Source organism: Artibeus jamaicensis, unplaced genomic scaffold (assembly GCF_021234435.1).
Source record: "Artibeus jamaicensis isolate MK-2021 breed Jamaican fruit bat unplaced genomic scaffold, CSHL_Jam_final scaffold_916, whole genome shotgun sequence".
NCBI lineage: Eukaryota > Metazoa > Chordata > Mammalia > Chiroptera > Phyllostomidae > Artibeus > Artibeus jamaicensis.
In genome coordinates, this window is record NW_026522059.1 from 67,703,011 (window position 1) to 67,727,208 (window position 24,198).

Below are 24,198 nucleotides of genomic sequence, written 5' to 3' on the forward strand. Positions count from 1 at the left end.
GCAGGAGGGACCACAATACCTAATGTCAAACTATTCTAAGACCACTGTAATCAAAACAGCCTGGTACTGGCATAAGAACACACACATAGACCAATGGAACAGAACAGAGAGCCCAGAAATAAACCCAGGTCTCTATAGTCAATTAATATCTGACAAGGGGGGCTGTGGCAGAAAATGGAGCAAAAATAGCCTTGTCAACAAATGGTGTTGGGAGAGCTGGACAACTACATGCAAAAAAAAAAAAAAAACACCCCACCTTAATCACCAACTTACACCATACACAAAAATAAATTCAAGTTGTATAAAAGACTTAAATATAAGTCATGATACCATTAAAGTCCTAGAAGAGAACATAGGCAGGAAAAATCTCAGATATTCCGTGCAGCAATAGTTTTACTGAAATGTCCTCTAGAGCAAGGGAAATAAAGAAAAGAATAAACAAATGGGATCTCATCAAAATAAAAAGCTTCTGCTGGCTAAAGAAAACAGTACTAATTTTAAAAGACAACCAACTGTATGGGAAAATACATTTGCCAATGATACCTCAGACAAGGGTTTGATCTCAAAATATATTTAAAAAACTCACATGACTCCACTCTAGGAAGACAAAACAATTAAAAATTGGGCAAAGGACTTGAACAGACAGTTCTCCAAGGACAGTATATAGAGGGTCCAGGGACATATGAAAAAATGCTGAGTACCACTAGCTATCAGAAAGATGAAAATTAAACCCATAATGATATAGCACTTCACACCAGTGAGAATGGCCATCATAAAAAAAGCAACAAACCAGAGTTGGAGAGGCTGTAGAGAAAAGGGAACTCTAGTGCATTGTTGGTAGGATTGCAAACTTGTGCAACCACTATGGAAAACAGTATGGGATTTCCTAAAAAAAACTAAAAATGGAACTGTCTTTGGACCCGAAAATTCCACTGCTAGGATTATAGCCTAAGAACACTGAAACACCAATCCAAAAGGTCCTATGCACCCCAATGTTCATAGCAGCACAAGTGCAGGAAGCAACCTAAATGCCCATCAGTAAATAAATGCATCAACCCCCCAAAAAAACTATGGTACATTTATATAATGGAATTCTATGAAGCAAAGAAGGAGCTCCTATGGTTTATGACAGCATGGATGTAACTGTTGAGCATTATGTTGAGTGAAATAAGCCAGGCAGTGAAAGACCAATACCAGATGATCTCACCTTTAACATGAACCTAATCATCAAAATGAGCAAGCAAGCAAAATATAACCAAAGGCACTGAAATTGAGAACAGGCTGATAGTGGCCAGAAGGGAGAGGGGAGGGGATTATAGGGAGAAAAGGTGAAGGATTTGCAGGAACAGTTATAAAGGACACACGGACAATGACTAGGAGGGGTGGAAATGGAAGGCAAGTGGGGAGTGGTAGGGGGAAAAGGTATAAAACTGTAGTTGAACAACAATAAAAAACTATTAAAAAACTGTTGTACATTTATATAATGGAACATTATGCAGCAGAGAAAAAGGAGTTTCTGCTTTTTGAAATAGCATGGATGGATCTGGACCGCATTACGCTAAGTGAAATATGCCAGGCAAAGAAAGACAAATACCATATGATCTCACTTATAAGTGCAACCTAATCAAAAAAACAAACAAGTGAACAAAATACAACCAGATATATTGAAATAAAGAGCAAAGTGACAGTAACCAGAAGGGAGTGAAGAGAGGGGCAATGGTGGAAAGAAGGGGAAGGTTCATCAAGGAACATCTATAAAGGATATATGGACACAGCCAAAGCAGGGTAGGTAGGATTGAGGGTGGGAGGTGGGGGTTGTGGGGATAAAGTGGTTTGGGGAAAGTAGAGACAACTCTACCTGAACAAAAATAAGAAGAAAATAGGTTTAGTTTCCTTCCCCCTGCAAGCATTTAGGATAACACAGTATAATTCAAAATAAAATGTAATGTCTCCGAGGTGGTATGTATTTTAGCCTTACTACCAGGAGCTATGGTTAGTCACTTTCAGAGACTTTCTTTTCTTTTTATTTGCTTCATTTCACTCAGCACTATAACCAGGAGTGGAACATTTCTCCAGACTTCCTGTATTGGGTGGGCTTTTCTAGCTCATCCCTGAGAGTATTCCCTTTGGGCTTTTGGGAGATTGTCCAGAGTTTCTAATCATGTGGTTGTTCACTTTTTATTTCTAGCTTTTGAGATTTTTTGTTGGTTTTTACAACCTTAGATTGTTAAATATTTTATTCAGAGTTTCATAAAAATCAAAGCCACCATATCTTGAACTTCCTCATGTGCTTAGTTTACTTTTTGAGGGAAATTGGAATTTATTATTGAGATTTTGCATTCATTTTTACAAATGTATATTGAGTGTCTACTATGCAGATACATGAGTGAACAAAAAATAAAGGTTTTTTTCTCAATGGATCTAGAGACTATAATAGACAATAAGCACGAGAAGTAAATCAGTAAATTGGTATGTTAGTCACAAAACCATGGAAAACAGCAGAGTGGGGTGAGAACCTCGAATAGCAGGTTAAACTGTAGGGTGAAGTGGAAGTCAGGGTTGAGCTCATTGAGAAGAGACATGAGACAGTGGAGATGAGGGTATGGCTTTTGTGGCCTTGGGTCTGGAAGTCTAGTCTGGATGAATCTACCTGTCTCTTCACCTGTGAAGGGTTTGAGCCTGAGCATTTATCCAGCATGGGCACTAGGAGATGGAGTGGGAAATGTGGGGAGAATGAGGAGAGAGAAGGACAACCAGATCTAATACCAAGTCAACCCTTCTTTATCTGCCCTGTTGGGTAGTGAGTCATACATTGCCATTTTATGTGAAAAAACTTTATAAATGTATTATTTTGGTAAGTTGTTTACTTGCAATAATTTCTGAGGCATGTTGAAATTTTAAAAATTCTTCCATCTCTCTCTCTCTCTGGATTTCCTCTACCAATAATTAATTTGCATGTAACTTTTTTTGCAAATAAAAGATTTATAAGATTAGAGAAATGTTCATTTAGATTTTTATTTCTCATGCAATGTAACAGTTACTTACTATACATGAGGGTTTTACATATAGTATACATTACAAAAATGACAAATTTCAATGTGCCATGAATTGAAAATTAAACAACCAATGATTAGTTCTTCTGATATGCATTTCTATTTAGGATCTGCCTCTATTTAGCCATATAGGTGTCTACACATAAATGTGCATTTCTTCTTTTTTCCTATCCTCACCTGAGGACATTTTTTTTTCATTGCTTTCAGAGATGAAGGAAGGGAGAGAGGGAGAAACATTGATGTGAGAGAGAAGTATAGATCAGTGGCCTCCCACATGCAACCAGCTGGGGGATCATTGCTGAAGACCACAAGTTGGACACCCTTGCCAGGTTTTAGAACATGAGTCTGAGTTTCAACAGGCTTTTTAAAACCTGATTTTTAAAAGATTTTATTTATTTATTTTTAGAGAGGAAGGGAAGGAGAGAAGGAGAGAAATATCAATGTATGGTTGCCTTTCATGAGTCCCTTGCTGGGAACTGGACTGCAACCCAGGCATGTGCCCTGACTGGGAATCGAACCGTAATCATGTGGTTCACAGGCCAGCACTCAATCCACTGAGCTACACCAGCCAGGGCTAGAACCTGATTTTAAATACAAATTACTTTCACTTCCTGAACAATAATGAATATGACCTTTAAATAATAATACATAAAATTTCATCTATATAGTCCATGACCAAATCTTTTCGAGTAAAATTGTGTTATAATCCTTTGGATATTTCTATGTTGAGGAAACAGTGAGGAGTTTACAACATTTATCTTGACATCTTTGGCAGTTGCTGGGAATGGGAACCAGAGACTGAATCAGTAAAGCTAGAAAACACAGTGAGGGGACATCAAGTCTGTCACAGGCAATAGGTATGACTTTTTTCTAAGCAACCGTACTATTTAAAATTTCTGATAATGGAGACAATTATACTTAAAAAACAATATAAAAAAGGTGAAAAAACACCTTATGTTCTCTCAGTGCTCCTCACAATGTGGCCTAATAATATTTAAAATACATTAACAAGTAAATATTTTGGTGTATGGTGTAAGTTGGTGCTCAATTTTCATTTTTTTGCATGTAGCTGTCCAGTTCTCCCAGCACCATTTGTTGAAGAGGCTATCTTTACTCCATTTTATGTTACTGCCCCCTTTGTCAAATGTTAATTGACCATGGAGACTTGGGCTCTCTGTTCTGTTCCATTGGTCTATGTGCCTGTTTTTCTGCCAGTACCAGGCTGTTTTGATTACAGTGGCTTGTAATACAGTTTGGTACCAGGTCTTGTGATCCTCCTACTTTGTTCTTCTTTCTCAAAATTGCAGCTGCTATTTGGGATCGTTTATGGTTCCATATAAATTTTCGAAGTAATTGCTCTATGTCTGTGAAGTATGTCATTAGTACTTTAATAGGTATTGCATTGAATCTATAAATTGCTTTGGATAGTGTGAATATTTTGATGATGTTAATTCTTCCGATCCATGAACATGGTATATATTTCTATTTCTTTGTGTCTTCTTTGATTTCTTTCTTTAGTGTTGTGTAGTTTTCTCTATACAGGTTTTGTAGTTCCTTGGTTGGGTTTATTCCTAGGTATTTTATTTTTCTTGTTGCTATATGAAATGAGATTTTTTTCTTGATTTCTCCTTCTGCTGTTTCATTGTTAGTATACAAAAATGCCTTTGATTTCTGTATATTGACTATGTATCCTGCTGTTTTGCCAAATTCATTTATTAGGTGGAGCAGTTTTGGGGTAGATTCTATAGGATTTTCCATGTACACTATCATGTCATCTGCAAACAATGACAGTTTTGTTTCCTCCTTTCTGATTTGGTTCCCTTTTATTTCCTTTTCTTGTCTGATCACTGTGGCTAAAACTTCCAATACTATATTGAATACAAGTGGTAAAAGTGGACAACCTTGTCTTGTTCCTGATCTTAGTGGGAAAGATTTTAGTTTTTCCCCATTGAGTATGATGTTTGCTTTCTCTCATATATGGCCTTTATTATATTGAGGAATGCTCCCTGTATTCCCACTTTGCTGAGTGTTTTTATTATAAATGAGTGTTGTACCTTATCAAAAGCTTTTCCCCCATCTATTGATATGATCATGTGATTTTTGTCTTTGCTTTTGTTTATATGATGTATTACATTTATTGATTTGTGAATACTGAACCATTCTTGCATCCCTGAGATGAATCCCACTTTGTCATGGTGTATGATCTTTTTAATGTATTGTTGGATGCAGTTTGCCAATATTTTGTTGAGGATTTTAGCCTCTATGTCCATCAGCGATATTCGCCTGAAGTTCTCTTTCTTTGTTGTATCTTTGTCTGTTTTGGGTATTAGTATGATGCTGGCTTCATACAAAGAGTTTGGGAGTCTTCCATTATTTTGGATTTTTTGGAAGAGTCTGTGAATAATAGGGGTTAGCTCTTCCTTAAATGCTTTGTATAATTCTTCTGTGAAACCATCTGGTCCATGGCTTTTGTGCTTCAGGAGTTTTTTAATTACTGCTTCAATTTCATCTGCTGTTATTGGTTTATTCAGACTTTCTGCTTCTTCATCATTGAGTTTTGGAAGATTATATTTTTCTAAAAATTTTTCCATTTCACCTAAATGTTCAAAATACATTCAAGGTGAATAAAATACTTAAATATAAGCCATTATACCATTAAAGTCCTAAAGGAGAACATTGGCAAGAAAACCTCAGATATTTCTCCCAGCAACATTTTTACTGGCATGTCCCCTAGACCAAGGGACATAAAGGAAAGAATAAACAAATGGGACCTTATGAAAATTACAAGCTTTTTCACTCAGCATAATGCTTTCCAGTTCCATACATGCTGTTGCAATTCTATCCATGCTGCATAGAATTCCATTGTGTATATGTACCATAATTTTTTGATCCATTCATTTACTGAGCATTATGCTGAGTGAAATAAGCCAGGCATTAAAAGACAAATACCATATGATCCCACCTTTAACAGGAAGCTAAACAACAAAACAAACAAGCAAGCAAAATAGAAATAACAATACTGAAACAGAGAACAGGGGGACAATGAACAGAGGGGAGAGGGGAGAGGATTTCAAGAGGAAAATGGGTAGAATTTACAGGAACTAGTATAAAGGACACATGGACAACAACTAAGGGAGGTGAAAATGAGAGGGAAGTGGGGGTTATGGGGGGTGGGCTGGGATGGGAGTAAAAGACAGAATACTGTGGTTGAAAAAGAATTAAAAATAAAGAAATAATAATAAAAGAAAGTAAAGAAAAAGTAAAAAAACACACAAGCTTTTGCATGGGAAAGAAAACAGTATGAAAATAAAAAGAGAACCAAATATATGGAAAAACATATTTGCCAATGATATCTCAAACAAGGGTATAATCTCCAAAATATACAAAGAACTTACATGACTCCACTCTAAGAAGACAACCAAACCAATTAAAAAATGGGAAAAGGACTTCAACAGACACTTCCCCAAGGAGGACATACAGAAGATCCAGAGACACATGAAAAGATGCTCAATATCATTAGCTATCAGAGAGATGCAAATTAAAATCACAATGAGATACCACCTTACACCAGTCAGAATGGCTATCATAAACAAAGCAACAAACAACAAATGTTGGAGAGGTTGTGGGGAAAAGAGGACCCTAGTTCACTGTTGGTGGGATTTCAGACTGGTACAACCTTTATGGAAAACAGTATGGGATTTTTCTAAGAAAACTAGAAATGAACCTGCCTTTTGACCCAACAATTCCACTGTTAGGAGTATATCCTAAGAACCCTAAAACACCAATCCAAAAGAACCTATGCACCCCAAAGTTCATAGCAGCACAATTTACACCAAGAGATGGAAGCAACCTAGGTGCCCATCAGTAAGTGAATGGATAAAAAAAGTATGGTACATTTACACAATGAAATTCTATGCAGCAGAAAGAAAGAAGGAGCTCCTACACTTTGCAACAGCTTGGATGGACATGGAAAACATTATGGTGAGTGAAATAAGCCAGGCATTGAAAGACAAATACCATATGATCGCATCTTTAACAGGAAGCTAAACAACAAAACAAACAAGCAAACAAAATATAAGGAAAGACACTGAGATAGAGAACAGGCAGATAGTGACCAGAGGGGAGAGGGGAGAGAATTTCAGGGGAAAAACGGGAAGGATTTACAGGAACAAGTATAAAGGACACATGGACAACAACTAAGGGGGGTAGAAATGGAGGGAGGTGGGGAGCATTGGGGAGGTGGGCTGGAATCGGAGTAAAAGACAGAAAACTGTTGTTGAACAACAATTAAATAAATACATTATTTAATAACCCAAGGAAATAAATGTCTAGAAAGTTTATTTCCTAAAAATAAAAATAAATAAAATAAAAATTTTAATTTAAGTGTGGCAAAATACACTTTTGTCATTAAACTTGATTGATTAGATGAAAAGAGTTCCAATGCATTGTCTACTAAGATTATTAGAATCAATCACTCTTAGAATGACATGGTTTCATTAGATTCCTCTTATAGCTGAGTTCATATGGTATTTGTCTTTTACTGCCTACCCTATTTCACTTAGCATAATGCTCTCCAGTTCCTTCCATGAAGTCACAATAGATAGGAGTTTATTCTTTCTCTCTGCTGTGTCCATTGTATAAATATACTCCAGTTTTTTGATCCAATAGACTTGTTATGGGAACTTAGGCTGTTTACATTAGCCAGCCTACTTGACTATTGTAAATAGTGCTACTATGAACATAGGGGTGCATATATTTTTTAAATTAGTGTTTTGAGATACTTAGGGCATATTTATAGTAGTGGAATCACTGGGTCAAAAGGCAGACCTATTATTATTTTTTTTTTAGGAAATTCCATACTGTTTTCCACAGTGGCTGCACCAGTTTGCATTCACACCAACAGTGCACTAGGATTTCCCTTTCTCTGCATCCTTGCCAGCATTTGTTGTTTGTTGATTTATTAATAATGGCCATTTGGGGAGGTGAAAGGTGATATCTCATTGTGGTTTTCATCTGTATCTCTCTGATGGCTAGTGATGTTGAGCATCTTTTCATATGTCTATGAGCTCACCTATAACAGTAATGTAATGAACAAATAAACTAATGAACAAAATAGAACCACAGGCATGAAAACATGAAACAGACTGAAAGTGACCTGAGAGGAGGGGGAGGACGATAATGGTGGAAAGAAGGGGAAGGAACTAGACAAAGAACATGTATGAATGACCTAGAGACATGGACAACAGTGTGGGAATTGACTGTGGGAGCAAGATTGGGATGAGCAGAGGAGGGAAAATGGGGAGAAATTGGACCAGTAGAATAATAATAAAAATGATTTAATAAAAAATAGAAAAGCCCTGGCTGGTGTAGCTCAGTGGATTGAGTGGGGGCCTGCGAACCAGACAATCCTGGTTCAATTCCCAGTCAGGGCACATGTCTGGGTTGCAAGCCAATTCCCAGTGAGGGACACATGAGAGGCAACCATACATTGATATTTCTCCCCCTCTCTCCTTCCCTTCCACTCTAAAGATAAATAAATAAAATAAAATAAATAGAAAAAAAGAATGACATTGCTTCATCATAGGTTGGCTGCAGTGGGTCAGCTTTGTTGTAACCTGTCTTTCAACACAAGGTCCCTTCCTTCATTGACATTATGGGTGCTTCTCTGTGGTCCATAGAGGGCTTGGCTTTCAGGTAAAAACTTAGAGCAGTGCAGCCCTGCAGACATTGAGAAGAAAGGTTTCATTAGTGTCTAAGTGCATCCTTTCTTACCTGTGACATTGTCAGTATGCTCCATGTCTTGTTATTTCCAATTGATTTACCGATTGACTGAAAGAAGAAAAGCAGTCTCTACCATCATACAACCTTTTGGAAGAAGATCACTCTACTTTTATGAGTCAACCTATGAGAAAATTTCCCTTTTCTGTACAATTTACACAGAATTCTACAGACAGTGTGCTTTGATATCTTAAGATAACTTTGTAATATCATTGTTTGGCTGGAAGAAACATAGTATAAGACATTATATGTGTTACCACAATAATTTATTTAAGCAAAATAAATGATTACTGTTAGTATCATAACCTTTTAATTTTTGTACTATAAACTTGGAGTTCTGAATATATGAGGAAAGGGAGATTACATATTCTCATATACATGTCAGCAAAAGTATTGAAATGCCACTTGATTTATCATAAAGTATTTTTCCATTGTATGTTGGTGGTTATTTTATTTTATTTTTTGGCTTATGGTTACCTTGTTCTTTAGTTACCTCACTTTTTAACTATAATTTTAAAAGAGGTATGCTATACTCCAGCTTATTATTTTAATAACATCAATATTTTTTGTGTTATACATAACTCATTTTTAGTTCCTAAAATGAATTTTTAAATTTTGTTTATTAAATTTATTGGGGTATCATTGGTTAATAAGATCATACAGGTTTCAAGTGTACATTTCTATGACACTTGATCTGTATAATGCACTGTGTGCCCACCACCTAAAGTCACCATCTTCTGTCACCATGACAGAAGACACTCCACCACTCCTAAACTCCCCTCACTCCCTTCCCTCTGGCTACCACTACACTACTGTCTGTGTCCAAAAGTTTCAGTTTTATATCACATATATGAGTGGAATCACATAGCATCCTTAGCTTAATTCTGACTTATTTCATGTAGCATAATATACCCAAGGTCCATTCATGTAATGACATGGTAGTATTTTGTATTTTCTTATGACTGAGTAGATATGTACTCTTATATAATATGAAATGAATACTTTGAATTATCAAAAAGTTGTTTTGTCTACTTTAAAAACCATGGAAAGATACATATGTGTCTTTATATTTATATTACCCCTGTTATGTTTAGTATTTTCAGAAAAATGAACAAAATAAAAATTAAGTTGAAAATAACAAATTTAATCAATATAAGCCTAATTCATTTTAATTTAATTTAATTTAAATTTAATTCAATTTCAATCTTGTTAATAATTGAAGTGTGTTTTATTCCAATAGCTTTTTTATATTTATAATTTTTAATATTTTTATTAATTATGCTATGACAGTTGTCCCATTTTTTTCTCCCCATTATTCCCCTCTTCCCTGTACCCCTCCACCCATCAGCAATCCCTTACCTTGGTTTATGTTTATGGGTCATACATATACGTTTCTTGGCTACTCCATTTCTCATACTATTCTTAACCTCCCCCTGTTTATTTTGTATCTACAATTTATGCTTCTTATTCCCTGTGCCTTTTCTCCCATTTCCCCCCTCCACCTCCCTTCTGATAACCCTCCATGTGATCTCCATTTCTGTGAATCTGTTCTTGTTATAGTTGTTTGCTTAGTTCATCTTTGTTATTGTTTTTTAGATTTGGTTGTTGATAGTTAGGCTTTTGTTCTCATTTTACTGTTCACATTTTTATAAGCTTATTTTTATTAGGTAAGTCCCTTTACTATTTCATATAATAAGGGCTTGGTGATGATGAACTCTTTTAAGTTGACCTTTTCTGAGAAGCACTTTATATGCCCTCCCATTCTAAATGATAGCTTTGCTGGGTAAAGTAATCTTGGGTGTAGGTTCTTGCCTTTCATGGGTTCAAACACTTTTTTTTTCAGCCCCTTCTTGCCTGTAAGGTTTCTTTTGAGAAATCAGCTGATATTCTTATAGGAACACCTTTGTAGGTAACTGTCTCCTTTTCTCTTGCTGCTTTTAAGTTTTCTCCTTATCTTTAATCTTGGGTAACTTAATCATGATGTGTCCTGGTATGTGCTTCCTTGGGTCCGTATTCTTTGGGACTCTGAGCTTCCTGGACTTCCTGGAAGTCTATTTCCCTTTTCAGATTTGGGATGTTCTCCTTCACTATGTTCTCAATTTCTTGATCTTCCTTATCTTCTCCTGGCACATCTATGATTTAGATGTTGGAACATTTAAAGTTGTCCCCAGTGTTGCTATGCCTCCCCATACTTTTTGAATTCTTGTTTCTTCATTCTGTTCTGTTTGAATGTATATTTCTTCCTTCTGGTCCAAACCACTCATTTGAGTCCCAGTTTCCTTCCCATCATTGTTGGTTCTCTGTACACTTTCTTTTATTTTCCTTTGCATAGCCTTCATTTTTTCCTCTATTTTTTGACCATACTCAGCCATTTCTGTGAGCTTTCTGATTACCAGTGTTTTGAACTCTTCATCTGATAGGTTGGCCATCTCTTCATTGCTTAGTTCAATTTCTGGAGCTTTGATCTGTTCTTTCATTTGGGCAATATTTTTTTTTTGTCTCAGCATGCCAGTTATGTAGTAAGGGGTGAAACCTTAGTTATTCACCATTTATAATTAATGAATAATGTTATTTTTTGTCTTAATATCTAAAATAATTTCCTGTAGAAAAGAATGTGTAAATTAATAAATTATCTCTCTTTTTTTCAGTGATAGTGGAGAGTGGAAATATAATTTCTTTTGTGGCTTATATCAGTTCTGGACATTGTAACATTTATAAAAATATCATAGGACTTTTGAAACTACAGTCAAAAAAAGTGGTAAGTTTTAAACTTATATATTCTCTTTAATTCATTAATCTTATCTAATGAATAAAGGATGTTGAACATCTTTTCATGTGCTTTTTGGATATTTATAATTTGTCTTATTACATAAAATTTATAATTATTTTTGACATTTTTGTTGGGTTCTTTTGTCCTTATTGATCAGCTGTAAGGTAGAATATAAGGTATGTTGTAAGATATATTGAGTTGTGATCAATATACCAATGACAAAAGTGCCTAATGACCCAATCAGCACATTAAAAGATGCTTAACATTCGTATTCATCAGACAAATGCTAATTAAATCCAAAACAAGATATCACTATAAGCATATCATATTGGCTAAAATACACTTAACTTATCACCCAGGAATTTTACCCTAGATGTTTACTCAAGAGAAATGAAATTATATGCCTACAAAAAAACCCTACATGAATCTTCATAAATCAAAAATTGTAAGTAATCCAAATGTCCATCAACAGTTGAATAGGCAGTAATATTGTAGTGTGTTCTGACACACTAACATAGTGTGACAACGGAATGCCATATCTAACAAGAAGAAATAATGATGCATGCAAGAATGCGGATGTCTCAACACATTAGACTAGGCAAAAGCATCAAAACTGATAGAGTACATGCTATGTGATTCCCATTTCCTGAAGTTCTAGAACAGGCAAAACACTAATTAATGCATAATGATATAAAAGTTAGAACTAAGCCTACTTAGTTGGTCAGGTAGTCTTCAATGAATTCAATTTATCAAGTAAACTTAACTGAATTCTGCTGTACTAATTATAGTCAGTGTAAAGATTTGCTGTTTATAAAAAGTGGCAAATCTTCAAGTTAGATACTGGCTTTGGACCCCTTTTTAGAGTTCCTATCATGGCCCTATTCTGAGGGCTATACTCTTTTTTCTTGTTCTCTCATTCTTTTTTAAAAAAATATATTTTATTGATTATTCCATTACAGTTGTTCTATTCCCCCCTTCATTCCCCTCCACCCTGAACACCCCCTCCCCCACCACTCCCCTTTTAGTTTATGACCACGTGTCTCAAGTTCTTTAGATTCTGTATTTCCCATACTAATCTTGCCCTACCCCTATCTATTTTCTACCTACCATCTATGCTACTTATTTTCTGTACCTTCTCCCCCCTTCTCCTTCTCCCACTCCATACTAACCCTCCATGTGATCTTCATTTCTATGGTTCTGCTCCTAATCTAGCTGTCCTCTTAGTTTGTTTTTGTTTTAGGTGTGGTTGTTAATAACTGTGAGTTTGCTGTCCTTTCACTGTTCATCTTTTTTATCTTCTTTTTCTTAGATAAGTCCCTTTAACATTTCATATAATAAGGGCTTGGTGATGATGAACTTCTTGAATTTGATCTTACCTGAGAAGCACATTATCTGTCCTTCCATTCTAACTGAGAGCTCTGCTGGATAGATCAATCTTGGATGTAGGTCTTTGGATTTCATGACTTGGAATACTTCTTTCCAGCCCCTTCTTGCCTGTAAGGTCTCTTTTGAGAAATCAGCTGACAGTCTGATGGGAACTCCTTTGTAGGTGACTGTCCCCTTATCTCTTGCTGCTTCTAGAATTCTCTCCTTCATTTTAATCTTGGCTAATATAATGATGATGTGCCTTGGTGTGTTCCTCTCATTCTTTTTTAAATCTTACTGCTCACTAATTCATTCCTGTGTCAATGAAAATGTACTAAGCTAAGTTCACAAAAATGGCATCTTAGAGCTTTAAAAAACAGAATAAGTTAAATATTTTCTTAAAATCTTGGCAGATTAAAAAACTATATTTGCACAGCACTAAACAACAGTACTTTCAATTATGTTAGGCATGCTGAAGTTGTCTTTCAAGTTGCTACTCGACTAGTATAATTTAAATATATGTGAAAGTAAATGTTTTCTCTGGTTTCCATGAAATTTCAATTTATTTTAAATACCACACACCAAAATGATTTATGAACAAAATTTTTGATAGAAATAATATTTATTCATGATATAAAAGTAGTTTAATTAAACACCAATTATTTATGTCTCTTACAGAAAAAAATTAAAAAACTTGTTTATATGGGTCAGCTGAAGAAGCAGGAGTCCTTTGGTGAGATTAGTGTTCTTCTTCAGGATCCTTTCCCATGCACAGTAATCACTGGAGACAAGGTTGAAATGGCAGTCATTGAAGATAAGGATCTACTGGGTAGATATAAAAGTGTCTTTTTATTTTAACTGTGATTCCATTTTATTTGTGGAGTTTTTGACAAGAGTGAACATATTTCACAGAAATTGGGACACTCAAGTAAGTATAGGTGTAGATATGTATGTTATTTACAGAGACAACATATGCTACTTTAGAATATATTAGAAATATTCCAACAAACTGATTTGAAATTACTAAAACATCTCTAATTTCCAAATCAAGTGTGTACTATCTGCCAATGTACAGTCTAGATCAAGTGTATATGAAGATCTAGACTGTATATAGACTGTATCTAGCTTGTTTTCAAGCCTTCATCTGAAATTTTAGAACTCTAGTAATATTAAAAGGACAATTATGCAACTACCTGTTTTTGGCTATCCAACATTGCACATCCATGCAGTTGGAATATGCAATTTAGTATAAAGGATGAATGAACAGGGGTAAGTCAAAACATAATTGGTTAATAAAGGAAAGTATAATTTTATGTACAATAAAACTAAAAATGTTAAATGCTGATTAAGGGGTTAAATAAGAGAGGAGAAACAAATAGAAATTAACATGGGTGGGATATTTGCTTTAAATAAACTCAATTAAAAAGATTTCCATAATTTTCCATAGATGACTTGACTGAATCCCCTTATCTTGAATTTCAAGTATTTATAGTGTTTCTCTTAGAGAGTATGTGCCCTCTCTGAACTGTTATTTGGCTTAATTTTATGTTCATGTATTTATTTACAGAAGTTATAAATTTGAAATAGCTTTGATTAATTTTCTTTCCTTCTGTGACATTCACATACAGCTCTCCCCCTCAAAGTAAATATCAATTAAAATAATTATTAACCACCAATTAAAATTACAATGTTCTTACTTGATAAAAGTTAGGTTTATCTTTTCCTGTATAATTATGTTAACTGGTGCCAGGCAAATACACTGTACTCTCTTATATAAAACAACATTTTGCACATGAGAGTACTTCTTCAAAGTATGTGTTAGTTTTTTTTTTGGCCATCTGGCAACCTAAAATTCAAATAGATGGTATAGTATGAGCATTTTTGCTGTTTATATTTTAAATGTCATTTTCTGGTTTGTTCATCTATGACTGATATTATAAAGCTACTGACAAACTCTGTGTCCAATTAGTTAAGCATCCCAAACAAAAAAACATTCTTGAGAACTCTATTTGGCTTGTTCTTTATTTCTACATTCTAATTATTTTATATTTTATTGCAAAAAAGTAAAAATAAAAAAGGCTAAATAATTTTACTGAAAAATTTAATAGTTAATTTTGTTGGAGGAATCATCTTCATACATTGATGCAGACTCTGACCAGCAGTGTCTGTGTTGTCATGGATGTGATGAACAAATTCACATAGATTGCAGAATTCCTGTGGAGAAAAAGGACAGTATGGCCACTCTCTGAGTGAGAGAGCACCCCAACCCTTGGACAAGCTTTTATTGTTTTTCTGGGAACATTACATTAAAGAAAGTCTGTTCATTATGCTTAGGTTTGCTTTAGGTGATTACTTTTTACAGACAACAAGGAAAAGGATGTTGCTGATTACTTCTTATAGATAACAAAGAAAAGAATGTTGCAAATTTGAGGGGGAAGGTGGTTGAACTGGGTACACTCCTTCGTTGGGAAGTTTAGCACAGACTTTAGGAAGTTAGTTCAAAGATATGCATTAAACATTTTCTGCCTTAATTCAGGGTGAGGGAATTTCAGCAAAAGCAAGCTGCAAAGCAGCCTAGGCACAATGCAGGCCTGGTTCCCCATGGGAAAGCTGATCTGTGGACTTGGCTCCTATATGCTGCCTTGCATCTGTCTGTTTTCCTAACCAGGGCTGAGCTACCACTGCCACATGGACTGGTTCCCTCTAACACATGAAAAAAAGATCATATTTATATTTTCAATTCATATTACTTTATTTTGTTTCCATTTCACTTCTTTTATCATTGAATTATGAATTCATCTCTGAAAATTAATATAAGGCAAGACTCAAGGAAAAATAAAGTGTGCCTTAAAAATATGAAATTGAAGACAAATGAAAATGTTAAACTAAAGTAAAAAACATTAGCAAATCCATAATATGTGATCTTGCTATCAAGATGATATTGTTGTTTTTATCTGCTATAGTACATTGGTGTTAGGAATCATTCTTTATATTTAAAGCGGTCCATTAAAAATAAATAAAAATTAAATAGAACCAGTATTATCCAATAGAATCTTCAGTCATATGTTTATTACATTATCTGTACTTCCTAATCTATCAAAGATTGTTAAATATAGTAATATTTTTGGAACTGTAAAAAGTATTACTGAAAAAATAAATGTCATATCTTTTCCCAAGCATATAGGTCACACTTTATATTTGCTCCCTTGTAAATTATATGAAAAAAAGGAATATTATTTAATGATCCAGTTTATCAAAAGTCATTAGTACTTAAAAGAGAGTCATGCCTTTACTATATCTGTTCTTGGAGATAGCATAAAGGACCAAGAAGCATAAAAGACCATATATAAGTTCATTCTTTCTCTGGAGATACATATATAATCATCTCTATATAATCATAGAGGAAACATGCAGTAATTAGATTAGCAATATTTAAAACAACTCAAACAGTGATTTCTTTGTTCACTTAGCTTAACTTTTAGAAAATAACTTGCTTTGTAATCTTTGTGCATATTTCTCAGATGTTACCTGAAGCATCTAAATAAAAAATGAGAAAACAGGCCTGGGTGGTATAGCTCAGTGGATTGAGTGCAGGCTGCCACCAAAGGGTTATGGTTCAATTCCCAGTCAGGGCACATGCCTGGGTTCCAGGCCAGACCCTGAGTAGTGGGCATATGAGAGGCAACCACCCATTATTTCTTTCCCTTTTTCCTTCCCTTCTTTCTCTCTAAAGTTAAATAAGTAATTTTTTAAAATAAGAAAACAGAGCTATTATTAAATTTAGCAAATTTAAATATACTTTATTTTCAATAAATGTTATTGTGAATACAGTTTATCTGTTTATTATTTTATGAATGTAATATATTTTTGTCCATATGCAGAACTGAGGAAACATGCAGTAATTAGATTAGCATCTCAAATTATTAGATTAAAATTATGCATGTTAGCTATTTTAATTTTATTGCTATCTGAAATTCTCATTACTTTAAAACAAGTGTCTTACTTGATAATGAGAAATAACATTTTTTAGATAAAAATGAATTGCCTGTGTTATTAAAGATACCTAATTCAACCACACATGATAGAAAAATAAGGGGTATCTCTGGACTTTTTAAAATTTAAATATTTTGTTTGTGTTATTACAGTTGTCCCAATTATTCCTTTACCCCCTCCCACCCAGCCCATCCCACTCCCACAATCCATCCTCACACCATGTCCATGTCCATGTCCATGGGACTTTCACATAGGGTCTTTGACTAATTCCTTCACCTTCTCTAAACCAGTTTCCCACCTCACCCTCCCCTCTCACAGCTGTCAGTCTGTTCCATTCCTATGCCTCTGGTTCTGTTTTGCCTCTTAGTTTATTTTGTTCATTAGACTCAATTTATAAGGGAGATCATATGATATTTGTCTTTCACTGTCAGGCTTATTTCATGCATTATTAGCATAATAGTCTCCACTTCCATCCATTCTCTAGCAAAAGGTAAGGATTCAATTTTTTACTGCTGTGTAGTATTTCATTGTGTAAGATGTATCAAAGGTATCTTACCCACTCATTTATTAATGGACATTTTGGCTTCTTCCAAATTTGGCTACTTTAAACAGTGGTGCTATGAGCATAGGGGTGCATATATTCTCTTTCATTGGTGTTTTAAGATTCTTAGGACATATTCCCAGTAGTGGAATCTCTAAGCAAAAAGGCCAGTCCATTTTTAATTTTTTGAGGAAATTCCATACTGTTTTCCACAGTGGCTGCACCAGTCTGTATTCACACCAACTGCACTAGGGTTCCCTTTTCTCCACATCCTCACCAGTACTTTTTTGTTGTTGTTGTTGATTTATTAGTGGTGGCCATTTTGGCAGGTGCGAAGTGATACCTTATTGTGGTTTTAATCTGCATTTCTCCTATGGCTAGTGATGTTAAGCATTTTTATATGCCTGTGAGCCACTTGTATGTCCTCCTCAAAGCAATATCTATTCATGCCCTTTGCTCATTTTTTATTGTATTATTTGTCTTTCTGTTATTGAGTCATATGAGTTCTTTATATGTTTTGGAGGTTAAAACCTTCTCTGATGGATGTTGGCAAATATGTTCTCTCATTCAGTGGATTGTCTTTTCATTTTGATGATGATCTCTATAGCTGTGCAGGAGCTTTTTAATTTGACAAGTCCCATTTGTTTATTTTTTCATTTGTTTCCCTTGTCCTAGGATATGTATCATCAAAAATATTTTTATGCAAGACATCTGAAATTTTGCTGCCTATGTTTTCCTCTAAGATTTTTATGGCATCATGACTTATTTTTAAGTATTTTATTAATTTTGAGTTTATTGTGGTATATGGTGTAAGGTGGTGGTTCAGTTTCATTTTTTTGTATGTACCAGTCCAGTTTCCTAGTACCATTTTTTGAAGGGGCCATCTTTACTTCACTGTATGCTATTGCCTCATTTGTCAAGTATTAATTTACTACAAATGTGGGTTTATTTCTTGGTGCTCTGTTTTGTTCCACTTCTCTGTGTCTATTCTTGTGTCAATACCAAACTGTTTAATTACAGTGGCCTTATAGTATAGTTTTATATCTGGTGTTTTGATCTCTCCAACTTTGTTCTTCTTCAGGACTTCTGAGGATATTAAGGGTATTTCATTGGTTCCATATAAGTTTTTGGAATGTTTGTTCTAGATCCATGAAATATTTCATTTGTATTTTAATAAGAATTATATTCAAACTATAGATTGCTTGGGTAGTATGGACATTTTAATATGTTAATTCTTCCAATCCATGAAAATGATATATTATTTCCCTTATTTGTATTTTCATCACTTCTCTTCAGTGTCCAATAGTTTTCAGAGTACAGATATTTTACCACTTTGGTTAAATTTATTCCTAGGTCATTTTTGTTGTAGCTATTTTTGTTACAAAGTAAATGGAAGTTACTTTCTTTAGTTTCTCTTTATAATAGTTCATTATTGGTATATAAAAATGCTATTGATTTCTGAACATTGACTTTGTATCCTGCTACTTTGCAAAAATCATTTATTAGGTCAAGTAGTTTATTAGTGGAGCCAGTGGGGTATTTTATGCACAATATGATGTCATCTGTGAATAATGACAGTTTCACTTCCTCTTTGCCAATTTGGATGACTCTTAGTTATTCTTCTTGCTTGATCATTGTAGGTTGAGTTTTCATTACAATGTTGAATAAGAGTGGTGAAAGGAGACATCCCTGTCTTCCTTATCTCAAGGGACAGAGTTTTGGTTTTTGCTCATTGAGTATGATGTTCACAGTACATTTTTTTGTATGTGGTCTTTATTATGATGAGACATGCTCCATTTATTCCCACTTTGTTGAGTATTTTTACCATAAATGGGTGCTGAATTTTTCAAATGCTTTTTCAGCATCTATTGGTATGATGATGTGATTTTTGTCTTTCACTTGGTTTATGTGTTATATCACATTTATTGATTTTTGAATATTGTGCCAAGCTTGCATCCGTGGGATAAATCCCACTTGATTGTGGTATATGATCTTTTTAATGTATTGCTAGATCCTGTGTGCTAATATTTTTATCAGGATTTAAATATCTATGTACATTTAGGATACTGGCTTGTAGTCTTCTTTCTTTTGTTGGGTCTTTAAATGATTTTGAGATTAGGATAATGCTAGCCTCGTAAAATTAGTTTGGAAGTCTTCCCTCTTCTTGAATGTTTTGGAATAATTTGAGAAGGATAGGTGTTATTTTTTCTTTTAATGATTGGTAAAATTTGCCTGTAATCCACCTGGTCCATAAAATTTGTTTCCTGGGAGTTTTTTTTTTTTTTTTAATTATTATTGCTTCATTGGGGGATGGGGCACGCAGGATTCTGGAGGGTTGGAGAAAAACAGCAAAAGATCATTGCTTTGCCCCTGCGAGCAGCTTGCTCTTCTCAGAGAAGATGGCTGCTGTAGAATCCAGGTACATTCTGGCACAGAAATCCCCACAGCTTCTACCTCACTTCTCTTTTCATTGCCTTTCACTCTAGACTATCCTCTCACAACTCCAGTCTGTACCACCTTCCCTTTCTCTGAGCCCAAGGTGTGTGGCTGAAAATACAAAACATGTGCCTTTGCCCCTTTAGAAAAAAGAATAGTGGCTTTGTCTTCAATGGGCTCTGTCTCCACCCAGATAGCGAAACCCCATAGCCTTTCACCTCTGTATGCTACCTGGTCTGCTGATTTAGCACTGGTACTCTGTGTTTGGGAGCCTGGTTTGGGGTCTCGGCTCCTCTCTGCTCAAGCAGAAGCTCCCACAGCCATGCTGTGCCTGCAGCCTACTGCCAATATGAACGAAGTGGACCCTTTTCCATCCCCACCCTTCCTACAGGTCTGGAAGTGGGTTCTACCCATCCTTGGTTAAAAGTATTCTTCCATTTATTTAGGGTGGCTGTTCCCCTTCTTAGTTTTATTTCTAGTTTGCTTCTGGGAGAAGGTATGTGAAAGACCTTCCTACTCTGCCACCATCTTGCAACTCCCCCTGAGCTCTGGATTTAAGTTGTATTTCCTCAAAGGAGAATTCCAAATCCAAGGTGACACTGATACTGTTGACCTAAACAAAAGTCAGCTAAGTCTAAGTACTCTCCAGCAAATGGATTTATTCAGAAACAACAAAGCACTGCAATTTGGAATATGCAACTATGGAAGGCCATGAGCTAGTTTGCTAAAACATAGGAAAGGCAGCTCTTTGGTAGACAGGAGGAGAAAGTCCTCCTTGTCCTGCTTTGTGATGGACTGAGGGTGAGATTTCCTCCTTCTGTCCTCCCACTTCATTTTAAATTTGGTTTCTTGTTACTCATCTAGTATAGTACAAACTATCTGAAAGTGTTTGTTTTTATAAATTATGTAATTATATATGTTTATTTTTAATACTAAAAATATGTTTATTGATTTTAGAGAGAGAGGATGGGAGAGAAAAAATCAATGTGAGAGAAACATCAATTTGTTGCCTCCCATAAATTCTTTTACCAGTGATCGAATTTTCAACCTAGGTATGTGCCCTGACCTGGGAATTACACCCCCAACATCACAGTACATGGAATGATGGTCCAACCAATTGAGCCACACCAGCCAAGGCAAAAGTGTTTGTTTTAAAACAGTGAAAATGCCCCAACACTTTTCTTTTCTTTTCTTTTCTTTTATCATTTAATTATTTTTCAAGTACACTTTTCTGTCTTTTACTCCCATCCCAGCCCATCTCCCATGCTCCCCAACTCCCGCCCATATCCACCCCCCTTAGCTGTTGTCCATGTGTTCTTTGTACTAGTTCCTCTAAATCCCTCCCCTTTTCCCCTTGAAATTCACTCCCCTCACCCCTCTGGTCACTGTCCCCCTGTTCTCCATTGCAGCTTTTATTTTGCTTGCTTGTTTGTTTTGTTGTTTAGGTTCCTGTTAAAGGTGAGATAGTATAGTATTTGTCTCACTGCCTGGCTTATTTCACTCAGCATAACGCTTTCCAGTTCCATCCATGCTGTTGCAAATGGTAAGAGCTCCTTCTTTCTTTCTGCTGCATAGAATTCCATTGTGTAAATGTACCATGGTTTTTGGATCCATTCATTTACTGATGGGCGCCTAGGTTGCTTCCAACTCTTGACTATTGTACATTGTGCTGCTGTGAACATTGGGGTGCATAGGTTCTTTTGGATTGGTGTTTCACGGTTCTTAAGATCTAATCCTAGCAGTGGAATTGCTGCGTCAAAAGGCAGGTTCATTTCTAGTTTTCTTAGAAAATTTCATAGTGTTTTCCATAGTGGGTGTAGCAGTCTGCAATCCCACCAACAGTGAACTAGGGTCCTCTTTTCCCCACAACCTCTCCAAAACTTGTTCTTTGTTGCTTTGTTTATGATGGTCATTTTGACTCGGGTCAAGTGGTATCTCATTGTGGTTTTAAGTTGCATTTCTCTGATAGCTAGCGATATTGAGCATCTTTTTACGTGTCTCTGGATCCTCTGTGTGTGCTCCTTGGAGAAGTATCTGTTCAAGTCTTTTCCCCACCTTTTAATTGAGCTGGTTGTCTTCTTAGAGTGGAGTCATGTAAGTTCTTTGTATATTTTGGAGATGAAACCCTTGTCTGAGGTATCATTGGCAAATATGTTTTCCCATACAGTTGGTTCTCTTTTTATTTTAATACTGTTTTCATTAGCCATGTAGAAGCTTTTAATTTTAATGAGATCCCATTTGTTTAGTCTTTCCTTTATGTCCCGTTCTCTAGGGAACATATCAGTAAAATGTTGCTGCTTGAAATAACTGAGATTTTCCTGGTTGTGTTCTCCTCTGGGACTTTAATGATTTCGTGGCTTATATTTAAGCCTTTTATCCACCTTGAATTTATTTCGGTGTACGATATAAATTGGTCCTCAAGTTACATTTTTTTGAACATAGGTGTCCAGTTCTCCCAACACCATTTGTTGAAGAGGCTATCTTTACTCCATTTTATGTTACTGCCCCCTTTATTGAATATTAATTGACTGTAGAGAGTAGGGTTTATTTCTGGGCTCTCTGTTCTGTTCCATTGGTCTATGTGCCTGTTTTTATGCCAGTACCAGGCTGTATTGGTTACAGTGACCTTGTAATACAGTTTGATATCAGGTATTGTGATCCCTCCTACTTTGTTCTTCTTTCTCAAAATAGCAGCTGCTATTCGGGCTCATTTATGGTTCCATATAAATTTTTGAAGTGTTTGTTCTATGTCTATGAAATATGCCATTGGTACTTTAATAGGTATTGCATTGAATCTGTATATTGCTTTGGGTAGTATGGCCATTTTGAGGATGTTAATTCTTCCAATCCATGAACAAGGTATATGTTTCCATTTGTTTGTGTCTTCCCTGATTTCTTTCTTCAGTGCTGTGTAGTTTTCTGCATACAGGTCTTTTACCTCTTTGGTTAGGTTTATTCCCAGATATTTTATTTTTCTTTTTGCTATATCGAATGGGATTTTTACCTTGATTTCTGCTTCTGCTGATTCATTGTTAGTATACAAGAATGCCTTTAATTTCCAGATATTGACTTTCTAACCCACTGTTTTGCCAAACTCATTAATTAGTTCGAGCAATTTTTGGGTAGAGTCTATAAGATTTTCCATGTACACTATCATGTCATCTGCAAACAGTGACAGTTTTGCTTCCTCCTTTCCTATTTGAATGCCTTTTATTTCATCTTCTTGCCTGATCCCCGTGGCTAAAATTTCCAATACTATATCGAATAGAAGTCGTGAAACTGGACATTCTTGTCTTGTTCCTGATCTTAGTGGAAAAGCTTTTAGTTTTTGCCCATTGAGTATGATGTTGGCTGTAGGTCTCTCATACATGGCCTTTATTATATTGAGGAATGCTCCCTCTATTCCCACTTTGCTGAGAGTTTGTATCATAAATGGGTGTTGTACCTTATTAAAAGCTTTTTCCACATCTATTGATATGATCATGTGGTTTTTGTCTTTGCTTTTGCTTATGTGATGTATTACATTTACTGATTTGTGAATGTTGAACCATCCTTGCATCCCTGGGATGAATCTCACTTGGTCATGGTGTATGATCTTTTTGATATATTGTTGGATGCAATTTGCCAATATTTTGTTGAGGATTTTAGCAATTATGTTCATCAGAGATATTGGCCTGAAGTTCTCTTTCTTTGTTGTGTCTCTATCTGGTTTTGGAATTAGTATGATGCTGGCTTCATACAAAGAGTTTGGGAGTCTTCCATTATTTTGGATTTTTTGGAAGAGTCTGTGGAGAATAGGGGTTAGCTCTTCCTAAAATGCTTTGTAGAATTCTCCTGTGAAACCATCTGGTCCAGGGCTTTTGTGTGATGGGAGTTTTTTGATTACTACTTCAATTTCTTTTGCTGTTATTGGTGTATTTAGATTTTCTGCTTCTTTTTCACTGAGTTTTGGAAGATTGTATTTTTCTAGAAATGTGTTCATTTCCCCTAGGCTTTCAAATTTCTTGGCATACAGTTCTTCATAGTAATTTCTTACAATCCCTTCTATTTCTGTGGTATCAGTTTTAATCTCTGTTTCATTTCTGATTGTGTTTATTTGTGTCCTCTCTCTTCTTTTCTTGATGAGCCTACTTAAAGGCTTGTCTATTTTGTTTGTCTTCTCAAAGAACCAACTCCTGGATTCATTGATCCTTAGAATTGTGCTTTTAGTTTCTATGTCATTTAATTCTGCTCTAATCTTGGTTATTTCCTTCCTTCTGCTT

At 35.3% G+C, this 24,198-nt stretch overlaps 1 protein-coding gene across 1 annotated transcript in view; it reads left to right on the top strand.

Annotated features, from left to right (window-relative positions):
- Positions 1 to 13,824, top strand: part of CNBD1 (cyclic nucleotide binding domain containing 1) — a 310,447-nt gene extending 296,623 nt beyond the window's left edge. The window contains exons 10-11 of the mRNA XM_037141383.2: positions 11,480 to 11,589; positions 13,645 to 13,824. Of these exons, the coding sequence (XP_036997278.2) occupies positions 11,480 to 11,589; positions 13,645 to 13,824 (290 nt within the window). The remainder of the gene's footprint in view (positions 1 to 11,479; positions 11,590 to 13,644) is intronic.
- Positions 13,825 to 24,198: the final 10,374 nt, after the last annotated feature.